Source organism: Euprymna scolopes, chromosome 21 (assembly GCF_053919585.1).
Source record: "Euprymna scolopes isolate OS-2025 chromosome 21, ASM5391958v1, whole genome shotgun sequence".
Taxonomy (NCBI): Eukaryota; Metazoa; Mollusca; class Cephalopoda; order Sepiida; family Sepiolidae; genus Euprymna; species Euprymna scolopes.
This window is the reverse complement of record NC_136502.1, coordinates 24,926,960-24,952,126: the sequence shown is the minus strand read 5'-3', so window position 1 is coordinate 24,952,126 and position 25,167 is coordinate 24,926,960. Positions and strand designations below refer to the sequence as shown.

Genomic DNA, 25,167 nt, shown 5'->3' with positions numbered 1-25,167 from the left:
GTTAAAGGAGAACATATATTTCAAATATAAAATAACTGCCAGATCTTACCTGTGAAACAGAGTCTGGGGCTGGTTGGAGTTTTGGTACTTGAGATGACAGCATTTGTTGAGCACTTGAGTAAGGATGGGTTTGCATTCTGGGTGTTGGTGGTTGACTGCTTCTTCTCATATCAATTGCATCACTTGTAGGAAGAGCAACATTAGACCAAGGATTTGCTGGGTAAGGAGGACTTATCAAATGTCTCTGACCACTACTCACATATCCGCCTTCTGCTACTGGAACACTTCGAGGATTGCAACAGCGAAGGATACACACTGAGATTGAAGCTGTAATGATCACAGCTATTGTCACTGCTACAGACACAATGATAATTGCTGAAGTCAGGTGGATCTTGTTATCTTTTTTGATGTTAACAGCATTTAACATTTCTGATGTCTTGTTGCTTACAGTCAGTGTCAAATATACAGTAGTTCTGGCTGATAGAACTGGGCTACCACTGTCCTTCACTAGAAACTCCAGCTCATATGAGCCAGCATCTTGTTGGCTTAGGACATGAGTTGAACATAACAAACCAGTGTACTGGTTGATGCTGAATATCTGTTTGCTATTGCCTCTGATTATTTCATATTTTAGAAATGCATTCTCTTGACTGTCACTGTCTGATGCCTTTATCTGGCTGATGTTCTTTGTATGATGCGGGTAATATGTTACATCCATATTATAAGGATTAACACTGGGAAATGTGAAATATGGAGCATTATCATTTTCATCTCTCACCTTAACAATCACATTCACTGTGTTATTCAATGATGGACTTCCTTTGTCTTTTACAAACACTTCAAAATTATAAGTATCTTGAAACTCATGGTCTAAAGACATAATTGAAGAGATTAATCCATTTTCAGTGATTCGAAATGGTACAAATTGTTTATTGGTGCTCACTAAAGAAAAAGACAGTTTACCTCCAAGTCCCAAGTCTGGATCTGTGGCATTGATTGTGCCAATAGGAATTTTCGATCTCTGGTTTTCATCAATGAAGAATTTAAATAATTGTTTAGAAAATTGTGGCTGTTCATCATTCACATCCATCACTTGGACTGAAAATCTGCTTTCACTTTCAAGAGGAGGATTTCCTTTATCCTCACAACTGATCCTAATGTCATGGTGATCTTCACTCTCTCTGTCCACTGGTTTCTTTACAATTACTTGATATTTCTTTGTATCCAGACTTTGTAGTTGAAACTTATTATGATCAAGAGTACAGGTAACCTTTCCATTTTGGTCAGCATCCTCATCAGTAACTTTCACATAGGCAATAAAACTTCCAACCTTAATATCTTCAGAAATTTCAACTGTATTTTCTTTTGATGCAGATCCAAAATTTACATCAATTACTGGAGCATTATTTTGTTCATTGATCACATTTACTTGAACCATGGCCAGAGAGCTTAATGGAGGATTGCCTCCATCAGAAGCTTTTACATAAAGTTTATATTTCTGTTTTTGCCCAGTTGTAAATTTTTTTATTAGAAAAATTTCTCCAGTTTCTGAATTTAAATCAAAATAAGTTTTAGCAGTGCCTGATGTTTTTGAACTGAAACTGTATGAAATTTCACCATTTTCTCCTGAATCTAAGTCTGATACAATCAGGGTAACAATAGTTTTTGAAGCATCTGGTTTATTCATTATGGAGCAATTATAGACATCTTGTGAAAATATCGGAGAATTATCATTTACATCAGATACAGATATGCGAACATGTAGTTTACTCTCTTTAATTGGAGATTGTTTATTTTTAGCAATTACTTCAATGTTATACACATCTTGTACTTCTCTGTCAAGATTTCCTTTTAAAACAATTGCAAGTTGTGAAGTGCCATCAACACTTTTAGAAACAAATAATGTAAATGGTTCATTTGTCTTCTTTTTAAGCTGATATGAAATTTCAGAATTTATAATACTAACATCTCTGTCAATTGCACTGGGGATTGATATTTTTGTCCCCATAATGTCACTTTCAGAAAACTGAATTTTGGTTTCTTTGCTTAGGAACTCGGGTTGATGATCATTTACATCTTTAATGATAACTTTGATTTCTAATAATTTAATGAATGTGGATGCCTTTTTCACAGCAACATCAACCATTTGAAAACATTCCACATTGTAAGTACAAAGTGATTCAGCATCCAATGTTTGAGCAGTGTACAATTTTCCTGTGTTTTTTGAGACACGGAATAATTTCGAATTTCCATTGGAACCTTTCCGTAATTGACTGAATGTGATTTGTTTTTGTTCTTTAATTGTTACATCATCCATCAAATGAGTATCTGCAACAATGTCACCCAAATAAGTATTTGCACCCTTGCCTTCTTCCACATAGTATGTGAGGTCTACACATAAGCCATAATGCATAACCAATAATAACATAGATATTTGAATTAACATATTTTCTGCACTGAAGATTTGCCACAATGACAGTATATCTGAAATAAAACAATAAGTAGAATTTACAATCAAAACTTGAAACAATTATATGTTCAAGAAAATATATAACAAATAATTATCAAATTAACAGTTTCTATACTTTACAATACAATAAAAAGAATATTCTGAAACTTATAACAAATATGAAATTGAATACTGGTACATTCTAATTAGTGTAAAAATGTAATCATACATTATTCAAGTTTTATACTTTTTAATAGTTATTCATGATGACATCAGCAGCAATAAAAAGCAAATCTTGTTCTTCTATAAATATTAAGACTTATAGTTTATTGATAAATAGTAAAAGTTCTTTAACAAAAATGTAAAAACAATCAGTCATATTTAATATGACTGACTCCTTTTTTTTTTTACATTTTCTTCAAAATCCAAAACTTTTAGTAAATATGATTGATTCATGAAAAAAAATGATGCAAACTTAATACTGAGAGTTATCTCCCCTAAACTTGAAAGCAGGTCGTATGTGGGTATCGAAAAAATTTTAAGGAAAAATAATAGTTTCGACTCATTTAAAATATCTATTTAAAATGATAATAATGATATTAATGTGAAACACTGTCTATGATTAATTAGAGATGACTTATAAGCCAGAGTTAGTCATAAGAAAATAACATTGTAAAGAAAGTCAACCACAATGGTGAATATTTAAAAGTAATTGCTGAACAATGGGAAATGATTGTTACCATGAAAATAAACTCAATATCAAGTGACTTCATCTTGTAATATTGTAACATTAAGTAACTGGACACTCAAAAGTAAATGTGTCATTAAATAAGTCTCAATCAAATATGAATCAATTTTTCTAAATAAATGGTTAAATATTACTTGATCAACAAAAAAAAAAAAAAAAAAGAGTTAAACTGTTGCATTTTATTTTATACTTTCTTATCTTTGCTCAAAGAATATTTAGGTTAGGTTTTATTTATTTTGTAATATATAATAGAGGCAAATTCTACAATAATGATATATTCTGACTTTCAAAGATACTTTGGAAAATTCTACATCTGAAAATTATTAATATTAATTTTAAAAAGAAACTGATATATTTCTGAGTCTCAACTATTCTATTAACTAGTATTATTAATAAGCAATTAAAATATAGATCGTAGATATTATTTTAAATTTGAATCAAAAGTTTTAAAATATATTTTTAAAATTCAATTACATAATAGTGATAAAAATGAAATAAACTATAATTTTTGTCATATCTGCAATGCTAATTATAGAGTTATAAAAAGTATATAAAAATAACCCATAATAAATCATATAAAATAATAAAATCCACACAGCACTTGTGCTTTCATATAAATGCAACCTTTTTTGTTTTGGTCAAATTTTCTTTCAATCCTTTTATATATTCAACATTATACCATATTTTAATCACTTTTAAGTACACAGTTTTTCACAAAAGATTGTACTAAATTTTGTTCTAAATTTTGGTATAGAAAAAAGGAAGCCTTTGTACATTTTATTAGCATAATAAATTATGTATTTTATAGTAATCAATTCTTCAAACTTATCCTATTCATTAATATACCAAATGCTAATATTCAAGAAAAATAAAGAATTATTACAGTACAGTTTATATTGTAAACATTTATTTCTGTTGAAATTTAACATTTTATAGCATTATTATTTTTTTAATTAAAATATATTTTAGCAAGAACTAGGTTAGCTTTTACAACAGAAAGAATTTTTTTTTTATTTTTATAATATTTTTAGTTTAATGTAAAACAAATGAAAAATATATAAGGTAAAAGACATAAAGTAAAAGATTTCTATTGGATAAAAATATTCTTTTATATTAATCTTAAAAGATAATCTATTCTAAATTTATATATATTTAATAGTTATTAAATTCCTGCTTTGCATTACAGTTACTAACCAACTCCCAATTTAAAATAAAAAATAATTAAGAATGAAAGCCACCAAATCAATGAATTCAAAACAATTCCTTTCAGTGAAGTTATTTATGTTCTGTGAATAATACTTGCAAAGGAAAAGTGATTCTTCTTTATTATTGTAGGAAAATTTGGAAATTGAAATATTGAATTTCAACTGAAACCAATGATATCCACTGAAGTGTCATGTCATAATAATGAACATATCCAAAAATTATGAAAAATGATTAGGTAGAAAATTAATTATTTACGAAAATAGTTTTTGAGACAATTAAGGTTTGCAAAAAAAAAAAAAAAAAACAAACTGAAGAGTTCTTTCTAATTGTAACAATAGGGAGGTAATTATTTTCTGAAAACTGAAAATCTTTGGTAAATTTAAGAAAACTTAATTTTTGCTAATTGTGTTTAAAACTGTTTTCATTAATAATTAATTTTATACCTTATTGTTTTTTTTTTTAATTTTTGGATATTTTCGTTACTGCATCATGACAATTCAGAAGATACCACTAGTTTCACTTGAAATTCAATATTTTATTTCTCGAATTTCAAAAGAATTGGAAAATTATAATTATATAAAGGGAGATAATTTATAACATTTTAACATTAATTAAAAAAACATCCTTAAATCTTTATTTTTTATCTTGTTTACATTTATTAGATGTTTAAATGTGATATTTAACAAATATTTCTAGCATTTCTCAGTCATACGGCATTCTATTACTTCAAGCCATCTGAACATTCCATTCAGGCTGCAAATACGAGAGATGTTCCAAAAGTAATGCTTCATATTTTTTATTCTGCCCGAATGGATCAGAGGGGATTGAATATTACATTGTTATGATGACTGAACTCATGCATTCATGATCTGAAAGTTTCATCTCTTTGTTGCAGATAATGACAGTTTTTTAAAACGCACCGTTCCGAGATTTAAAAAACTACCGTAAAAACAACAAACGAACTGGCAAAAAAAAAAAAAAAAAGAAAAAAGACATATTGAAGATAAAGCTTTGCTTTGAAATATATTTAGGAATTTCAATATAAATTTCAAACCAAATAAATGTCTGTTTATTTTGTAATAATGCATTGTTTTGGCTTCAAACGTATATAATACATATTTTATTTTATATCTAAAATATATTGAGGGCTTCACTATATGACTAAACAGTGTTGACACATAGACTCGTATATCCCCAAGTATTTGCTCTTGTGTGGCAATTTAATTTTTTTTTCTTTGCATCTTTTGATATACCAACAATTAACTCTTAATGAGTTTGTTGGCAAAAGTGGCCTCTAGGGTTTTTCCATATATTATTTTCAAAGTGTTGTATAGTTTTTAAACTGTTAAAAAGTTATTAGTGGCCTGGCAAGGTCACAGAGAAGACAACCAAGCAAAGAAAAACTCTAAGCAAAATTAATCCCAAAGCAGCAAAACTGAACCTAGCCTGCCATATATAAATGTAGGCAAATGTTGTGCATGTTTTATTGATTTGAAAATATAGGTTCGTTTTTACCAATTGTCATAAAATTTTAACCATAAAATAGTATTATAATCTTCAAAAAGCCTGCAAATTTTCATGTAGTTTCATCCCATAGAACCGAAGATATAAGCAGTTCAATATTCAATTTAGCTACCAGTGTAGATGTATCCATATATAAGTAATTTTAACATTTTGAATAATCAACAACAATAATAAATAATAGTAAATAATCAAATATTATAATTAAAATGTACAAAATTATTAAGTAATATCTCAAAAGAAGGTCTTCAAAATCTTATGCATATATTAATTTCTATGCAAGCAATAAAACATGGATTTTTCACTTATCGATTGAATAGCATAGATCATAACTTTTAATAAGAAAATTAAACTTAAAATACAATGGTTGAGTGCAAACATTTTGGAAATTTAAGCAACATATCTTCATAGCAATATTATGCATAACTATTAGTTAATTTTAAGAAGAAATAAATTTAACTATATTTTGAAGGGAAAATGAACATAGAAAATACTTTTCACAAAATCATTATCAAATGTTATTTTTGTGTTGATTTTAATTTTCTCATCACAATAATTTTATCCATATCTTTTATAAAAAGGCAACTTAAGGAGAAACATAACAAATAATATGTTGTAAGAAAAAGCGAGATCAGTGACCCATGTAAAATAAGGTTAAAATCATAGATAAAGATTAACTACAAGTATACTTACAGAATCAACATATATGCTAGACTACAGTTACCATTTAGAGATGAATATAATATAGGAACCCATGATTAAGAAATAAAAGGCAGATACTTCAGAATTAGAATAATAATGATCATAATGACTAATTGAGTATAGCAAATGCAATATGAGTAAAATAATTAATCATACTCAAGATTAAGGTTTTAAAAATCCTAGAAATTCACTGAATACTTGACCTAATGAATATAGTGTTAATTAGCATTAAGAGATATTCTAAAGCTGATGATTTCAATCCATATTGGAGGAACTTGATAGTAAAAAAAAAGGAAGACTAATACAACATATCTAAAAGGCATGAAACATAGAATAAGAACACTGTATCTCAGTAGATTATATAGTTACTGTTAGAAGAAGAGACACGCCAAGAAAACTAGGGAAAAACTGTGAATATAAACACACAGACACACACACACACATACACGGAGGAAAAGTTTTGCTAAAAATAATATGATTTATTTCTGATTTTTTGTCATTTTTTTTTTTTTATTGCTTACACAGGAGAGGGTACATATATGATTATTGAGTCACTTTTAAATTACAGTTATTACAAGACTATTAATAATATGAATAGAAAACAAATTTTAATTATATCATTTTTAATAATTATAATGTTTAAAAAATTGCTAGTTCTAGGTTTTCTGGCTGATTTTATATATGAAGTAGAAAACAATATAATGCGAGAATATAAACTGATATTACTGTTTACTACTACCTACATCCTAAATATTAAAAAAAACTATATTATTGGAAATATTGCTCTATATATTTTAATGCATTCTGAGCTATTTGAAACAATTTATTTTATAGTTAAAAATCTCACAATAAAAAAATATTTATTGTGATAAAATATAAACTAAGTTTAGTCTAAAATAAATATATTTAAATGAACATAACAAATCTATAAAGCAACCAAATTATTATTGTTGTTGCTGTTGTGTATTTGTGTGTGTGTTAGAGTGTTTGAATATGAATAAATAAATTTTCTAATTTCATGAAAATGTTAAAGATATAAATATTTGTTTAAAAATCACATTGAAAATGTACATGTACCTACTCTGAAAAATGGATGATACAAATTTATTATAAAATTGTAAATTTAACAAATTATGTAGAATTTCTCCTAACAAAGAAAATGGCGTTTGAAGCAAATGATTTCAATAAAATAAGCTTCTGTTGATCTTAAGTCAAATTTTGATTAAAAAAATCTTTCCAAAAGAAAAAAATAGTGAAACAAACTTACCTTTTGTGTATTATTTGATGATTTTAAATTAAAATGAAAATTATAAAAACGGGAAGCAAATTACTCCAGCTGCAGCTGCTAATGTGCCATAGCATCTTGGTTTCTTTTGTGTGGTTAATACAAAGCTGAAATGTGTCCTAATTTATGTGATGTGTGTGTAATGGCTGCTTATACGTGAAACTAGCTTCATAATTTGTCATTGAATAAGTAACAAATTTTATTTTATTAATTTTTTCTATAAACATCTTCCATAAGTTAAAAATTCTCCAAATATATCAAATAAATAATGATAATTATCTATTATAATTAATTTTGCCAATATTATTTAAAATCTAGGTATTAATAAAATTGCTTAAAATAAAATAAACAGTATTTTATATTCCAGTGTTCAATAATTTATACAATGAACATTTACTTTTTATTTTTAATATTATTTTATTTTTATTATAGTGGAAAAAATTATAATATATTTATTAAAATAATGAAAAACAATATTTTTTCATTATATATTCAAACTAATTTTTCTTAAAAAAATGTATATAATTATTTGCATTTGAAAAACAGAATTGATTAAACAAAATTTGTAATCGACAATATTTTAATAATATATATATACAACTCTTGTGTAGGTATAAATAAACAGCTATAATTTATATAATAAATCTATTTATCAAGTTATAAAAATGTTTAGTTTATAATAATAATTTCAAATTTTTTTTTAATTAAACCTGATATTTGAATAAAATGTGCAACTTTTAAAGTTATTTAAAATGATATTCTGTTATGTAATTCATTTATTTTTCCAATTAAAAATAATGATACAATGTTTGGGATAAAATCTATACATCATGACCAATTTTATGAAACATTATTTTAAAGTGGTACGGGTGGTAAAGGTCTGTTGATAGAAGATTGGCTACCACTTGCAGGTACATTGCTGGATTGTAAATGTCTACCAGAAGAGCTACTATTCTCAACACCTGAGTAGGACTTTGAATTGGTATGAGGACCATTTTCATTCATGTAAGGTGTATAAAAGCCTCGAGCCACAATTGTGGTATCACTGGGGTAGCTTGCAGTCTGTCCCAATGGCCTTGTTTCTATGGTTTCTGGTTGGTCATTTTGTGATGGAGGAGGATTACAATATTGAGAAGGGTATGCATCTGAAAAGGAAAAATATTCTAGATAATTATATAACTAAGATAAATAATAAACATATTAATGAAATAAAATTGTAATAAGTAAAGCCTACAAAATATCTGTTAAAAAATTCATATATGTATAGCATGAATAAAATTTATTAATTATAAAATAAGCTGCTACTGATCATTATTGGATTATTTTATTACTTACCAAACATATCTTCAGTTTGTCTGTTATTAGTCTGAGATTTTGTAGAACCTCTACTGGAATAGTCTTGTGTTCTGTTAGGCCTTTTACAGTTTCTGTCACTACCAGATGGCAGTGCTACATCCTGGATATACATCTGAAAAAAGAAATAAAAATCATCATTTTAATTATGCAAAATTCATAAATGTTCAATTAATTTTAAAAATTTATAAAGAAATTCATAACAAACTAAATAAAACATAATTTTACAGATATACATGTAGAGAAATTCAGTTAAATAGCAATCATAATCTGTTTTATGGAATATAATCATAATAGCTAAAATATGGGTTATTTATTTTCTAAATAACTACATAAGAGCAAACAAATAAAAAGAGAATTTTAATTAAATCAATATTCTTATTACAATTAACATCACTTAACTCTTGTTTATGTTATCACTAAGAATTCTTCTGTAAGTCTCTAAATGCTTTATTGATAATATTAACTATGAAAAATGATGTTAATGCACATTATCAGCATGGGTTGTTATTTCTTCTGGAAAGTGCATTTGGACATATTTTAGCTTTAAGATCTACATTATATGCACATATATATTGAAGGGAAAATACCTGTCATAAAGTGCATGATTGAACCAAGTACAGATTTCCACATATCAGTTATGCGAGCTGGTGAAAAGAATAGGTTTAACATGAAACCATATTTTAAACTTACTCAAGTATCTTGCCTTTCCAAATGTAAACACTTATTTTCAAATTCACTTGAACATTTAATATGTTTATATTAAAAAATAATGGAAAATCTTATAAATCTATAAAAATATATATACATATATTCATATTTTACTAAAGATTAAGACTTGTAAGTTTTCTAATTTGAAAAATTAAAAGCACAAAATATACTTGTTTTTTATCCCATCTCAATAATATGAAAAAAACAACAATTAATTTACCAACAATTTATTGCTTACTGGGGATAGGATGTACATTGTATAAATACTTATTTATATTCCAAAAAACTTTTTTCTAGAGTATGTAATCGTATGGAAAGAAAACAAAAATATGCAAATTAATAATAATTTTTTTTTTTTTTTTAAACTACACTATCCATTTTTTTTTCATTTTTATTATTTTTCAATAAATAAATGTATTTTTGGTGGTAGGGTACTAAAATTACTAATCAAATTGTAGAAGCGTTTAAAAAATTACTGTGAAAAATATCTTTTTCATAATGAAAAAAATTACATGTTATTTTGAGACATTTCGATCTATTTTAATGCTTATAAGTGTTTTACTTAAATTAACATTGCTACATTAAAACCTCATGTGTGGGGTTGAAAAAAGTGTGAGGTTGATATTTTTCCAGAAAACATAGTGAACCAGATCATATGATGATTAAGTTGTTAATGATTCATTGATTTAGCTATGTGATCATCCATATAAAATATTTGACTTAGAATCCACTTTCACCTTTTCAACTTTTTTAGTCTATCAAGGTTGCAATATGCCTGCTCTTCTTTCCTTTTCAGTTTATTCACCAAAGTGATATTTCTTTGTCTACTGCTCCTATTTCGTCCATGCCAATTCTGTGACAAGTTCATAATCTCATCACTAAAACTGACCTATTTTGTTGATATGTTCTACACATCTTTCCATGTATCAATGCATGAGGAAACTTTGACAAGTGTTACATATTTTGGTATATTACTTATAAACACAAATAAATACTGTTATATTATTATAAAATTTTAATTCTTTTTTGCTCATTTGTTTTTGTTTATACATAAGAACAAGTAAAAAAAATGAAAATATTTATAAAAGAAGCAAATATATGTTTGCAAGAAGTAAACATACATTGTTTTCTAATTTTTTAAGGTAAAATTTTATGACCAAGTAAAATTTGTGACCAAGTTTTTTTTTTTTTTAAGTTTGAATTTGAGTGACATCAGATATGGTGTCACGCTAGATCTGCTCTTTTCAGCAGCTAGCATAATCAGAAGGATGAATTTATGCTGGTTTGCTCATGCAGTATTTGAAAGATCACCAGAACTTTGCTGATAATGCGACTTACATAGTTGGGTAAATCGTCAGTTTTATATGCATGAACAAGAAGAACTATTTATTGGAACACAGGCGTATAAGAATAATAAAAACAAAAAGTTATGTTGCTCTTATTGGGGAAAAAGACAAGTTGGGGAATTTCCTTTGTGATTTTATCTATTAGAGAAGGTTGAATTACAGAAAATTCTTTTCAATTTATTTTATTCATATTTTTGATCAGTTATTGATTTTTCTATCTCTCTCACTTCACACTGTTTGTCTAAGGAAACCTTCAAAGGTCAGTTCTTTTATTGAGAACTTATGATCAATCACAGATATTTCACATTTTCTGCTATGTTACAGTTGGTCAGTCAATGAAAATTTTCACACATGAAAGACAGATCTGCTGCCAAGTCAAGTGGTTTTATTTTAGAAATAGTACAGCCTCCTAATTGTTGACAGGTAAGTAGATTATCAGGTGCCCTGTGTAACACTTTTAAATTGTAAATACAATTTGGTTACTTGTTGTATATTCTGACGTTTTAAATCTATTATTCCAAAATTATTATTGGATAAATCAACCTTTAAATCAAGACAGGCAGGTGCACTCTGTAACATTTTTAAATTGCAAGCACAATTTAATCATCTACATAAATCCTAAACAATTGATTTGAACAATTAATCTAATCTGTTAAAATTGGAAGTGAAAATGATTTCTCAAAATTGTATTCTGATATTTCAATTAAGTTACCCATCTGTTCTGATTGCCTGTCAAAATAATATAAAACATATATCTTTTTAAATTCTAATTAAAATATTGACATTTAAGGATAACTTACAATTAAGTTGAATTGTTTCAAACTAAAACAGGTCCTTTCTTGAAGTGACATTCAAACGCAAAAAAATATAACCTTTTACTTTAAAAAATAATTGTTTATTTCAAGGAAAAACATAACTAAGCAATACTTATTGAATAAAAGTATATTGATGCCTTTTTCTTTAATTCACTCTTACATAATAAATTTAATGTGATTAACCAATAAATGCTACACTAGTACAATATCTCAGTGTGTCACACTCAACACACGTTTTATAGGACAGATAATTTGCATAAAATTATATATAGTATACTGAAAATTATTTTAACAAAAATCGATTATAATGTTTATTTTTTGATAAAGGATGAACAAGTTAAAAAAAAAAACATTGATTAATAAATAAAATATCTCACCTGTGAAACTGAATCAGGTGGTGGTTTAGATGCTTGAGAAGATAGCATTTGCTGAGCACTTGAGTAAGGATGGGTTTGCATTCTGGGTGTTGGTGGTTGACTGCTTCTTCTCATATCAACTGCATCACTTGTAGGAAGAGCAACATTAGACCAAGGATTGGCTGGGTAAGGAGGACTTATCAAATGTCTCTGACCACTACTCACATATCCGCCTTCTGCTACTGGAACACTTCGAGGATTGCAACAGCGAAGGATACACACTGAGATTGAAGCTGTAATGATCACAGCTATTGTCACTGCTACAGACACAATGATAATTGCTGAAGTCAGGTGGATCTTGTTATCTTTTTTGATGTTAACGGCATTTAACATTTCTGATGTCTTGTTGCTTACAGTCAGTGTCAAATATACAGTAGTTCTGGCTGATAGAACTGGGCTACCACTGTCCTTCACTAGAAACTCCAGCTCATATGAGCCAGCATCTTGTTGGCTTAGGACATGAGTTGAACATAACAAACCAGTGTACTGGTTGATGCTGAATATCTGTTTGCTATTGCCTCTGATTATTTCATATTTTAGAAATGCATTCTCTTGACTGTCACTGTCTGATGCCTTTATCTGAGTGATGTTCTTTGAATGATGTGGATAGTAGATAACATCTACATTATAAGGATTAACACTAGGAAATGTAAAATATGGAGCATTATCATTTTTATCACTGATCTCAACAACAACATTCACTGAAGCATTTAATGATGGCTTTCCATTATCTTTCACTAACACATGAAATTCATAAAGATCTTGAAATTCATGATCCAGTGACATAATTGTTGAAATCAAGCCAGTGTCAGTAATTTTGAAAGGTAAAAACTGTCTATTACTTGGCAAGAGAGAATAACTTAATTTACTTCCAGCTCCCAAGTCCGGATCTGTGGCATTGATTGAGCCAACGTGAACTCGAGACTTTTCATTCTCATTGATCTTAAATTGAAATGTCTTCTTGGAAAATGCCGGCTTTTCATCATTCACATCCATCACTTTAACAGAAAATCTTTTCTCACTTTCCAAAGCAGGAGATCCTTTATCCTCGCAATGAACAATAATATCATGGTGATCCTCACTTTCTCTATCCAATGGCTTTTTAACTATCACTTGGTATTTCTTTGTGTCCAGACTTTGGAGTTGAAATTTATCATGATTTAGATGGCAACTAATATCTCCATTTTGACCAGAATCAGGGTCAGTCACTTTCACATAAGCAATAAAGCTGCCGACTTTAATATCTTCAGAGATATCAACTGTGTTTTCTGTGGATGAAGAAAAGAATGTCACTTTTATAATTGGTCTATTGTTCTGTTCATTGATCACATTCACTTGAACCATGGCCAGAGAGCTTAATGGAGGATTGCCTCCATCAGAAGCTTTTACATAAAGCTTGTATTTCAGTTTTTGCCCAGTTGTAAATTTCTTCATCAAAAAAATTTCTCCAGTTTCTGAATTTAAATCAAAATGAGTTTTAGCAATGTCTGATGTTTTTGAACTGAAACTGTATGAGATTTTACCATTTTCACCTAAATCTAAATCTTTTACAGATAAAGTGATAACAGCTAAAGCAGCATCTGGTTTGTTTTTTATTGTAACATTATAAACATTTTCAGAAAAGATTGGAGAATTATCATTCACATCATTAACTGTAATTTGAATATCCAATACACTTTCTTTAGCAGGAGGTTTTTTATTCTTTGCGATTATTTGAATGTTATACATATTTTTAGCTTCTCTGTCAAGTTCATCCTCTAATTTTATTGCAAGTTGTGAAGATCCATCAACACTTTTGGAAACTGATAAAGTAAATGGTTCACCTTTTTTCCTAATTAAACTGTAAATAATTTCTGAATTTGGAACATTTATATCTCTATCAATAGCATTTGGAACAGATCGTCTCACACCTTTTTTATCATCTTCATCAAACTGTATGTTAATTTGTTTTTCTGGAAACTCAGGTTGATGATCATTAATATCTTGAATGATGACTTTTACTTCCAATAACTTAAGAACAGTTGTCAACTTTTTCACTGCAATATCAACCATTTGAAAACATTCTGCATTGTATGTACATAGAGACTCAGCATCAAGGGTTTGGGCTGTGTACAATTTACCACTTTCTTTAGACACATGAAACAAAGAAGTGCCTGTCACTCCTTGTGTCAATAAACTGAATGTCACTTCGTTTTTATCTTCAAATGGTACACTGTCAATGACACTTGAATCAGCAGCAACATCTCCAAGGTATGTATGAGGACTTTTTCCTTCCTCTACATAATAAGTAAGATCAGTGCACTGATAACTATGTATTATGAAAAACAATATGCACAGTTGTAATATCATATTTTATAATGAATCAATTCTATACCCTTATAAATTTCAATTCATCTAAAAATAAAATGTTATCCCAGATGTGTCTGAAAATAATAAAAAAATCCAATTATAATAACTTTACATACTTTGTTTCCAAATTAAATATATTCATGTGATAATTATAGAAAATGTACTTGAAAAAAAACATGAATTATTTGTGGTCAAACTTAAAACCAAAATATCGAAAATACAATTTCAAATAATATTGTTTTCTTACTTTTTAATAAATGTGGATAATAAAAAGAAAATATTAGCTTGTTTTAAAATAAAAATTTTCAAACAAATATAAATATTTTACATAAATACTAGCTTTACTTGAATGTTTTACCAAATTATTTTAAGAAAAAGGATTCTGGAAGTAAAATTTGATTATTACAGTATTGTTTGGTTATTAAAATGTAATTGAGTCAAACTGTTATAAAACTGTAATTAATCTACTTAAGGTGATATTTTTTTATGTAAATAACCTTAAAAAAATCTTCAATCTTCCAATACATGAGAATTTGCTAAAAAATTTCAAACCAAAACTATTTTTTTATCTGACAATGTTTCCAAATTCCTTTCAAGTTTTTAAGAGACACAAAATAATTTATTCTTTTCTTTTAACAAAAAATTAAAATGATTAACTTATTTGTGAATAAACTAAAATGCATGATGGTGAAATCAATTTTTTATTAAACTTTTTTAATATAATTTTTATAAAATTGTGATTGGTTGTTCATGCCAATGCATTTTCAATCCAAATAAAAAATTGATTGGAGAAATATACATATAGTCATACTAGAATCTGTGAAATGTGTGTGTATATATATATATATATATATATATATATATATATATATATATATAGTTGTCAAAGGTACTGTATGTGGTATTTATTGCATTGACAGCAAGATTAAAAAGACAAATTCATATTAAGAATAAAAGAATGATACAGATTAGGTGTATGTAATCAATGTTTTTACGTTATCTAATTTGTATACTGCTTTGTAAAAGGTCATTAATTCACTATTTGTTCTTATTTTTTTCTTATTCAATGATTGTTATATATATATATATATATATATATATATATATATATATATATATATATATATATATATTAGTTCTATTTTTTATATCATGGATAGAAACTTAACATTTTGAGAGAAAAGAATCTTGTCAGTATTTTTTTCCATAAATTGACTTCTGGAAGTTGTAATCCAGTTTTACATTGTAAATTAAAACAAAGTTCCAAAACATACCACAGACAAACAAACAAGTCAACAAATATCTTCATTGTCGCATTAATTTCATTATAAAATCAAATTCCACTATAATGTACTTTGGTTAATTCAGAAAAAGAAAATTAGCCATGTTATTTTTTGTAAATTAAAAACAAGTTAGTCAATATTCATCCATTCTAACTTGTTATGGTACTTCTGCAGTTTATGGATATTGCTGAAATAATAATGTTATTATTTAGAAACCCATTATTTATATGGAAAGGGATGATAGTTAACTATTCTGTATTTTCACTTAACAATTTGATGAACAAAGATACTGTAAAAATTGAATTTAACTTGAAAATCCTTTGTAAAAAATAGCACAGTCCATAAACTGCATAAGTACCCTTTTTACAAATATTTTTTATTGTGAATTAACATTTGAGGTGATAAGAGTCTTTCATTAACTTACTTCTCGGAATTGCAAATCTTAGTTTTCTAAATTTTCCTGGGCAACATGAGAATATGGGTCCCACTATTTAATAATACAAAACCAGACTTTTTTTCCCAGATTTCTAGCCAATTTTATTATTAAGTTGGTGCAAAAACAATATCGTTTTCTCACATATGTTACATTTATATATGATTTCTGAATTAATTCATTGACATATATAGTCATGTTATATATCATTTTGAAGCATGTTTTTCATTCCATCGAATCGTGTTATTCGTTACCATTCTCAATCTCTTCATTTATTTATTTCTTTTTTGCAGGCTTTTCGTCAGCATGGACAAAATTCAAATCCGCACGTTTTTCTTGTTTCAGTTCAAACTAGGTTGAAAAGCTGCCAAGACAGCTCGTGATATCAATGTGTTTGGCCCACGAACCACTAATGAATGTGTGGTACAATGGTGGTTCAAGAAATTTCATAATGGTGACGAGAGCCTCGAAGAGTAAGACAGTCGCAGCTGGCTGACTGCGGTTGATAACAAACATTTGAAAGCCTTAATTGAAGCCAGTCCTTGCAAAATCACACGAGAAGTTGCTGTTGAACTCAAGGTTAACCACTCAACAGTCATTCACCATTTAAACAAATAGGGAAGTCAAAAAAGTTGGATTAATGGGTGCCGCATGAATTCAATGATAATAAAAAAAAAATCGTCATTTTGAGGTGTCTTCCACGCTTCTTCTGCGCAACAAAAAGACCCAGTTCTTTTGACATGTGATGAAAAGTGGATCCTCTACGACAACTGGCGATGTTAGGCACAGTGGTTGGATGCCAGAGAAGCTCCACAACACTTCCCAAAGCTGAAACTGCACCAAAAAAATGTCATGGTGACTGTTTGGTGGTCTGCAGCCAGTTTTATTCATCACAGCTTCTTGAATCCGGGCGAAATGATTATGGTGGAGAAGTACTGCCGACAAATTGACGAAGTGCACCAGAAGCTCCAACATATGTGCCCGAGATTGGTCAGTATGAAGGAACCAATTCTTCTCCATAACAACACTCATCCGCATGTTGCTAAACTGACCTCTCGCCCACCGATTATCACTTTTTCGAGCATCTTAACAATTTCCTGTGCAAAAAATGCTTAAAAAGCCTAGATGATGCCGAATCGGCCTTCAATCACTTCATTGCTTCTAGAACTCCAGATTTCTATGCTAATGGCATAAATAAACTTGTTTCTTATTGGCAAAAATGTGTCGATTCTAATGGCTCTTATTTCAATTAATAATGTCTGTTATAAAAGGAGTTATAATTCTTTGAAGTTGAACATCAAAAAATAACATTATTTTTGCACTAACCTAATAAGTAGCTTGAATTTTCGAATATATTTGCTTTCATTCTAAAATAAATTAAGGTTTTTTCAATGGTGTGTAATATTTATATTGCTACAACTAATAATAAGCATCTATTTTTTTTATTGATACTGGCATATAGTATTGTATGATTGTAAATATGCAAATATCTTTGTATGAAACTGAGTTAAAATATGCAATCAGATAATGTTCAAATGAGAAATAAATTTGTAACATTCAAATGTAATATTTTCAGGATAAATATTACTATAAATTCAAATCTTTTACTTTTTTCTAATGTTCAACTTTAAAGATATTTCCTAAATTACGTCTTGAAAACTAAACAGAAAATTGAATATTTCTGAATTCATGAACAGTGGCGTACCTATGTAAAATGGCGCCCATGGCAAAGTTTGAATGTGCGCCCCTTCTTAATAATTTATACCTTAGATATACCTAACCTACATAATATTATAATACAGGCACAATTTTAACGAAAGATAAACCATGAAATGAATGTTTTAATAAAGTAATTATATGGTTATTCTTGCTTTAAGAGATAAAATTCTAAATTATCCAAAAAGAAAGGACTACAACATACTTCATTTATTTTTATTATGAAGAAATTGAAGGATAACAAACATACCACAATAAACCTCAATAAATCCGGCCTTTTTTGTTACAATAATAACATTCTAAAATAACACTTTTCGTGCCTTTATGGAAGCAAATTCGTCTATGATTTTATCAAAGTTAGTTTTCTCTAATTCTTCCCTTTCTATACTCATCAAAGCTAGATCACACAATCTGTCCTGACTCATTGAGGCTCGGAGACATGAAAGAATTAGTTTCAGTTTACTGAAACTTCGCTCGCAGCTTGCAATAGATACTGCCATTGTCAACAATATTTGCAAAGCAATTCGAAGATTGGGAAATACGCTCTCATCACCATATTCAACTATGAATGTCAGAAGGTCTTCAGGACGCGATAACTTTAAGTTGGCACGACTTGATATCAACATTTTGCAATCAATAATCTCCTCATATAATTGCTTGCCATCTATGTCTGAACTGTACACAGCTCCTAAATTTTCACACATAGACTCTAATTGTTCACAGTCAGATGAGTCAGGACCGTAACAAAGGCCTTGGACATCCAACAGAAAGCCCCATTTGGAATCGATGTCAAATAACCGGGAGAATCGATCATCCATCTCTTTGTGCAGGCGGTCTAGAGCTCCCTTCATGACTCGTTTCATTTCATCTGTTCTTGATAACCCGGCATCTCGTGCATTTTCACCAGCCATTCTTGTTTTTCCCCTTGTCATTCTTTTGATTTCAACGTCCCATTTTTCACAAAGGTTCTTGCCATCTTCCAAGCATTCATCAACTAAATTTTCTCTTGCATCATTGAAATGATCTCTTAGGCCTTTTATGTCTAGGGCAGCATTGTGAAAATTCATTGTCTTGTCTTGCAATCGTTTTTGCACTCTATCTATTGGCGTAAGTATTTTGTGCCAAAAACCCAACAATGTTAGAAACTCGTATGTTAGTGTGCGATTTACTAGTTGTTTAGCGTCACTCTGGGTATCAATTGTTTGGCTGACATCTTCTATCATGCTGTCTAGTACATCTCAAGGACATCCCTGAAAAAAATTATTTTGTAAATTTATGATTTTTTGACACTATATGATAGGTTAGAAATATTCAGGAAGCTGGAAGATCGGAGCAAAAAATCGCATTTTCAGGAAGATATAGACGAAAGTTTTAAAAGTTGGATCAAAATACCGTGGTATTTTGAGGGTTAAAAAGTTTCTGAAGAAGTTTTCTAATAAAAATTGTTGGATTGAGATAGTACTAAAAGTTTAAGATTTTTACCATCCTATTACTAGTTTCTTATTTAAAAAAATAGCATACTTTTATCATAACTTGGTGTTTCCAACCCTTATCAATTAATTTTGAAGACTATAGGCCTGTGAAATTGTTGAAATTGTTATCAGAACTTTTTAGTATCTGGCTTACTTGCAAATTTATTCCAAAATTAAGGTGTGATGTCAGTTTAGCAAATGTCTAAATTAATTATTACATCTAATAGGGGAGGGAATATTTTTCATTATCATCGAAAATAGACCCGACTTTCAACAGAAACTGTGAGTGAACGGAACAAGAACTTTTTATCATTTTTGGTCCAGAGGTAATTTATTGTGTCTAGAAAAAATATATGAAAAAGAAATGCATTACCATATCAGCCACACCCTTTTTTATTGGATTTTGGTGCATGTGGGTAAAAAATCCAAAAACCCTTAATATCTCTATAAGGATTCACTCTTTAGCAAATCTGATGCTATTTTTGGATTCCTTGGGTCAAAATACTTACCTGTGCAAATTTTCAGAGCCACACGATCTTTCAATCAGAAAATATTCAAAGAAATGACATCACAAAATTTATCCCGGGCGCCACATTATGCAGCAAAAACGAAAACAAAAAATGCTCTAAATCGGAAACCGCTTGGAATTAGATGCTCAAATTTTCAGGATTTCTTAGTTTCTATATTGTCTACCTGTACTACAAATTACAGCCAAATCTGAGGGCATGGGTGTCAAGCCCTGGATGATTTGACATGGAATGCATAAAAAAGGGTGGTGGCCTTCCGTTTATTCTGGTTTGAATATATCGGAATTATGCAGAAAAAATCGCTCCAGTAAATACGCATATGTTCAAATTTTAATTTTTGTCAAGCAATTTTTGCGCCCATGTCAGAGTGGCGCCCATGGCACGGGCCATGCCTGCCATACCCTAGATACGCCACTGTTCATGAAGAAGCTATGATTTAAGTGTATATTGTTATGTTTTAATCATTAAAATATATAAAAAAACATTTTCTATTATATAATTACAAATTGAAATTTCCAGTACATTATAACTTATGTAAAAAAAAATAACAAATAAAAAAAACATAATCTTATAATGTCCTTTTTATAATTTTAAACTAATATGGACAAATTGTGAAAAACATTCAGTAATCATTACTATAAAAAGATTATAAGGAATTTTTTCCTGTAATTTAAATTTGAAACGTGAAAAAGATAAGAAAATCAGCTATATTTTTGATTATTATTATTATGAGTAATCCTCCTCTGTAAGATGTCAAATGAATTAGAAAAAAAATTATTACAATTATTGTATGATTACAAAGAAAAACAACCATAGTGTTATAAATAAAAGAAAGAAAATATATTTTACTAATTATTATTGAAAGATTAAAAAAACAATCCTATCATGAAAAGTAATGCTAAACATGTTATTAAATATCATTAAAATAAAATCCTGTCATCAAAATTGTGTACAAAAGGAATAATAAAATTGAACAAAGCATTTCCATGTAGTATTTAAACTAACAATGCAGCTGGTGAATAGCAAAATAACATTCATATCACTGAAACACCAACACAATTGTCAATAAAAATATAAGAAATATAATAATTTAAACTTAACTTACCTTTAATACATTGAATAGCTTGAAATTTACAATAAAATAAGTGAAATATCCATTGAAAAATTAATGTTGCTGCCACACCGTCTGTTATCATGAAGAATCCTTTGTGTTGCTTTAGTGAGAGTGAAGCCAGCAGTCCTGTTTTGCATGTGGTGTGTATAATGGCTGCTTCTCTTTTACTTAATGTACACTTTCATCGTATTTAAAAAAACTAAAAATATTTTTATAATTTCTGACACTTTTTACATATTTTTTGTTTCTATAATTATATTTATATTAGGAAATTGCTATAAATTGAAAACATTAATAATTGAAATAAGTTCGATCATTTAATATTTAATTAGACTTATTTCTTCTAAATATATTACTGTTCTCCTTTTCTCTTTTTTTTTGATTTTGTATATTTTCAGTGCAGTTAAAGTGGGTCGTTTACTTTTTATGCAGAGAATTTTATCAAGTATCTTCTCAAGTAAATGCTTTTTCAGCTTGAAAACAATGATAATCTCAAATAAAAAGATTACCATTGTTTTAACAAGATTTAATTAAAGAAATAATAAATATATAGAACAGGAAAGTTTTTAAAAATTGAAAAACTTAATTTAATTTAAAATGATTAAGTAAATTTCTATCTCATATAGTTCCATAAAATAAATAAGTAAAAGAAAGAATACAGTATATAATTTCAGTATAATTTGTAATCAAAAAATAAATTCTACACGAAATAAAAAGTTAATTATTTAAATTTGTGTTCAAATTAAATTTAAATAATAAAAATGATAATAATGCATTTGAAATAATTCTTATGATCTGAAAAGCTATTTGCTGAATTAAAACACTGTAAAATGAAAATAGTTGAATGCAAATATTGCTAAATATATTAAATCAAATATCTGATAGTCTATAAATACTATTAAAAAGAAAACAAATATTTTAAGTGTTAAAACATCTATATTAACTCAAGTAGCTGATGTTTTGGTTAATAAGATCTATTTTAGAGTATAGTATATTAAGTAGTTTAAGCCAAATTTATGAATGAACGAAAAATATTAAAGGAAAGTTTAAAAAAAAAAGACTTGCCTTTTTCATATTTTAAGAACAATTATTTTATAGTAATATCATTACAATTTTTTGTATTTCTGTGATTATTTGAAAAAAGTAATTGTTGAAGAGGCTATCAAAACTGTGTAAACTTAGTCTCTTTTCATGATTAATCTTACACAAACATTCAATTAAAAAAATATTAAACAATCACAGGCATAAATGATTTATATCATTATAACATAACATGAAGGTCATTCCAAAAGTAAAGCCTCCTATTTTTTTAACTGAAAAAGTTGAAGAGTCATGAAGATGGGAGTGGTACTATTAAAACGAGCAAACTTTTGTTTTCCAGAATTTATTTTTCTACATCATCATCATAATTCTGAATGCACTTTTGCCAGGAATTCAATGACAAATCTCTCCTTCTGACACACATCTATGCTAGGGGTTGCTTCCTTAGAGTCTCACATTGTCAATATCTGCAAGAGAGAGATGAAACTTTCAGGTTATAAATGCATAAGGTCAGTCATCATAAAAATTCAATTTGCAATCCCCTCTGATCTATTCAAGGTAAATAAAAATAGGAGACATTACTTTTGAAACATCCCTCATAGTTTTGAAAATGTAAGAACATGAAAATACAAATTTTTCAATTAAAACAATTCTCTCAAAATTAATTTTTGTTTTATTTAACTAAAAATATGGCTCAAACCAGTCATACTATATTATGAAGAAGGTTTCATTATTACCGAAACACTGACTATATGAAACAACAAAAAATTCTTGAGAATTTTAACATTTTCTTTTTAAATAATATTTATGACTGAATATCTTATATAAATCAAGTGGTGTTTAGAACTAACGTTTAATGCGGTACAGGGGGCAATGGTCTACTTATCGAAGACTGACTGCTACTTGTGGGTACATTCCTAGATTGTAAATGTCTTCCAGATATGCTAGTATTTTCAAGACTTGAGAAAGACTTTGAATCTGTATTAGCATTGTTTTCATTCATGTATGATGCATCAAAACCCCTGGCCACTATTGTTATATCACTGGGGTAGTTGGCAGACTCTCCTAAGGGTTTCATGTCAGAATTTGGAAGAGGTTCATTTTTTGATGGAGGAGGATTACAATACTGGGAAGGATATACACCTAAAAAAAAAAAGAAGAAATAAATTGCACATATTTCTTTCATATGTTGAAATAAAATATGGCATACAAAATAAACTGAGAAAATATTCTCAGATGTCAACAATGGTTATTATTCTAAAATTGATTTACACACATCAAATTAGATTTTATTAAAATAGAGACCAGGTAGTACTCATTAGGTCATTTGTTATATATAATATATAAGTAAAGTAACATGATTAACAATTTCTAAATTAAAACACTTTTATTTATTTTTCTCTTAAAATTACTGAAACTAAATTATACGACTTCTAGAGTGTATGTGTACTTATAAATTATATTGGTATTTTTATGAAATAAACTTGATTTCTTGACATAAATTCATCTTTTGATTTCTTATTTAATATCTACAGAGAATGATAGAGAGAATTCAAAGTACACTTCTGCTTTCTCTTTTTGTGACATGTTTTGATTGGATAATCCAAATATTTTCCCATTTGAACTAATGCTAACATTTCATTTAATTCATTGCTTAATAACACAATCATGGAATACAAACCCTACAAACAAACTTGGCATTGGTAAATATGACTTTTTCTTTTCTTTCTTATTTACAAGTCAAACAGAACACATGCGACTTACATATTATTTATTGAAAGTTTCTAAAATCAGATTTAGAAATAATTTATTTTAAATAAATATTTCAATATCAAATAAAATACACTGTAATGCATTTCAGTTTCATATAAAGCATTCAGTTAGCTATTTTAATGAATTACTACATAGAATAAAAATCCTATTTAGAAAAAATAATTTCTTTACTTCAAATACATTATTGAGCTGAACCCTGTGTTCCGGAGCTGATAGAGAGGCAGAAGAGCTGGGACATGATCAGAATGAAGTTGAATCGCTAAGAACGTCCTGTGATTAATACTATATAGCTTGCCTTCAAGCTGCAAGTATCACAAAGCAGTGCATGGTTAACAACCTTGCCAATTTTGTCTGTTGGGAACCTAGTTGATGATGATTGCCTCAGAATCACTATTGCCACCCACAGGTGCTGTTGCTGTGGTCAGCTGGTTGATGTATATGGATTTCATGTAGGAGAAGCATGACACATTTCCTAAACCTAACTCTCTCAATGATATTATCTGATGAGCCCTAGATATTACTGGTTTCCCATTGATACTCAAACCAGTTGGTCTTGACAAAGAGATGTTTCCTTTTACAAATGGCAAGCCGCTTATGTGGGATACAACTTGTGTCAACATTTTTGCACCCTCATCAGTAACAGAATCAGTAACAAACCTGGGCTATGCAGCAGTATCAGCAGAAGATTGCAAGCAATCAAAATATATCCATCTTCTTGACAGATTTGTCTTCGAACTGATTACTCTGGGTATGAGTAGAGCAATAACTCCTGCCATATTACTGGTTTGTTAATGGTGCACTACACCCAGAACTATCATAAATTGATTTGGCTTTATGATTTAAGATTTTTTAATATTTCTGATGTCATATTGCTTAGCCAGTGTCAATTATATAGTAGTTCTGGCTG

At 28.4% G+C, this 25,167-nt stretch overlaps 1 protein-coding gene across 1 annotated transcript in view; it reads right to left on the bottom strand.

Annotated features, from left to right (window-relative positions):
• LOC145243079 (protocadherin Fat 4-like) overlaps positions 1-25,167 on the bottom strand; it is a 53,670-nt gene that overhangs the window by 6,973 nt on the left and 21,530 nt on the right. Inside the window, exons 6-11 of the mRNA XM_080106180.1 lie at positions 23,385-23,630; positions 18,643-19,375; positions 12,514-14,860; positions 9,247-9,379; positions 8,850-9,056; positions 50-2,484 (exon numbers count right to left, since the gene is read on the bottom strand). Coding sequence (XP_079962306.1) covers positions 50-2,484; positions 8,850-9,056; positions 9,247-9,379; positions 12,514-14,860; positions 18,643-19,375; positions 23,385-23,630 — 6,101 coding nt within the window. The remainder of the gene's footprint in view (positions 1-49; positions 2,485-8,849; positions 9,057-9,246; positions 9,380-12,513; positions 14,861-18,642; positions 19,376-23,384; positions 23,631-25,167) is intronic.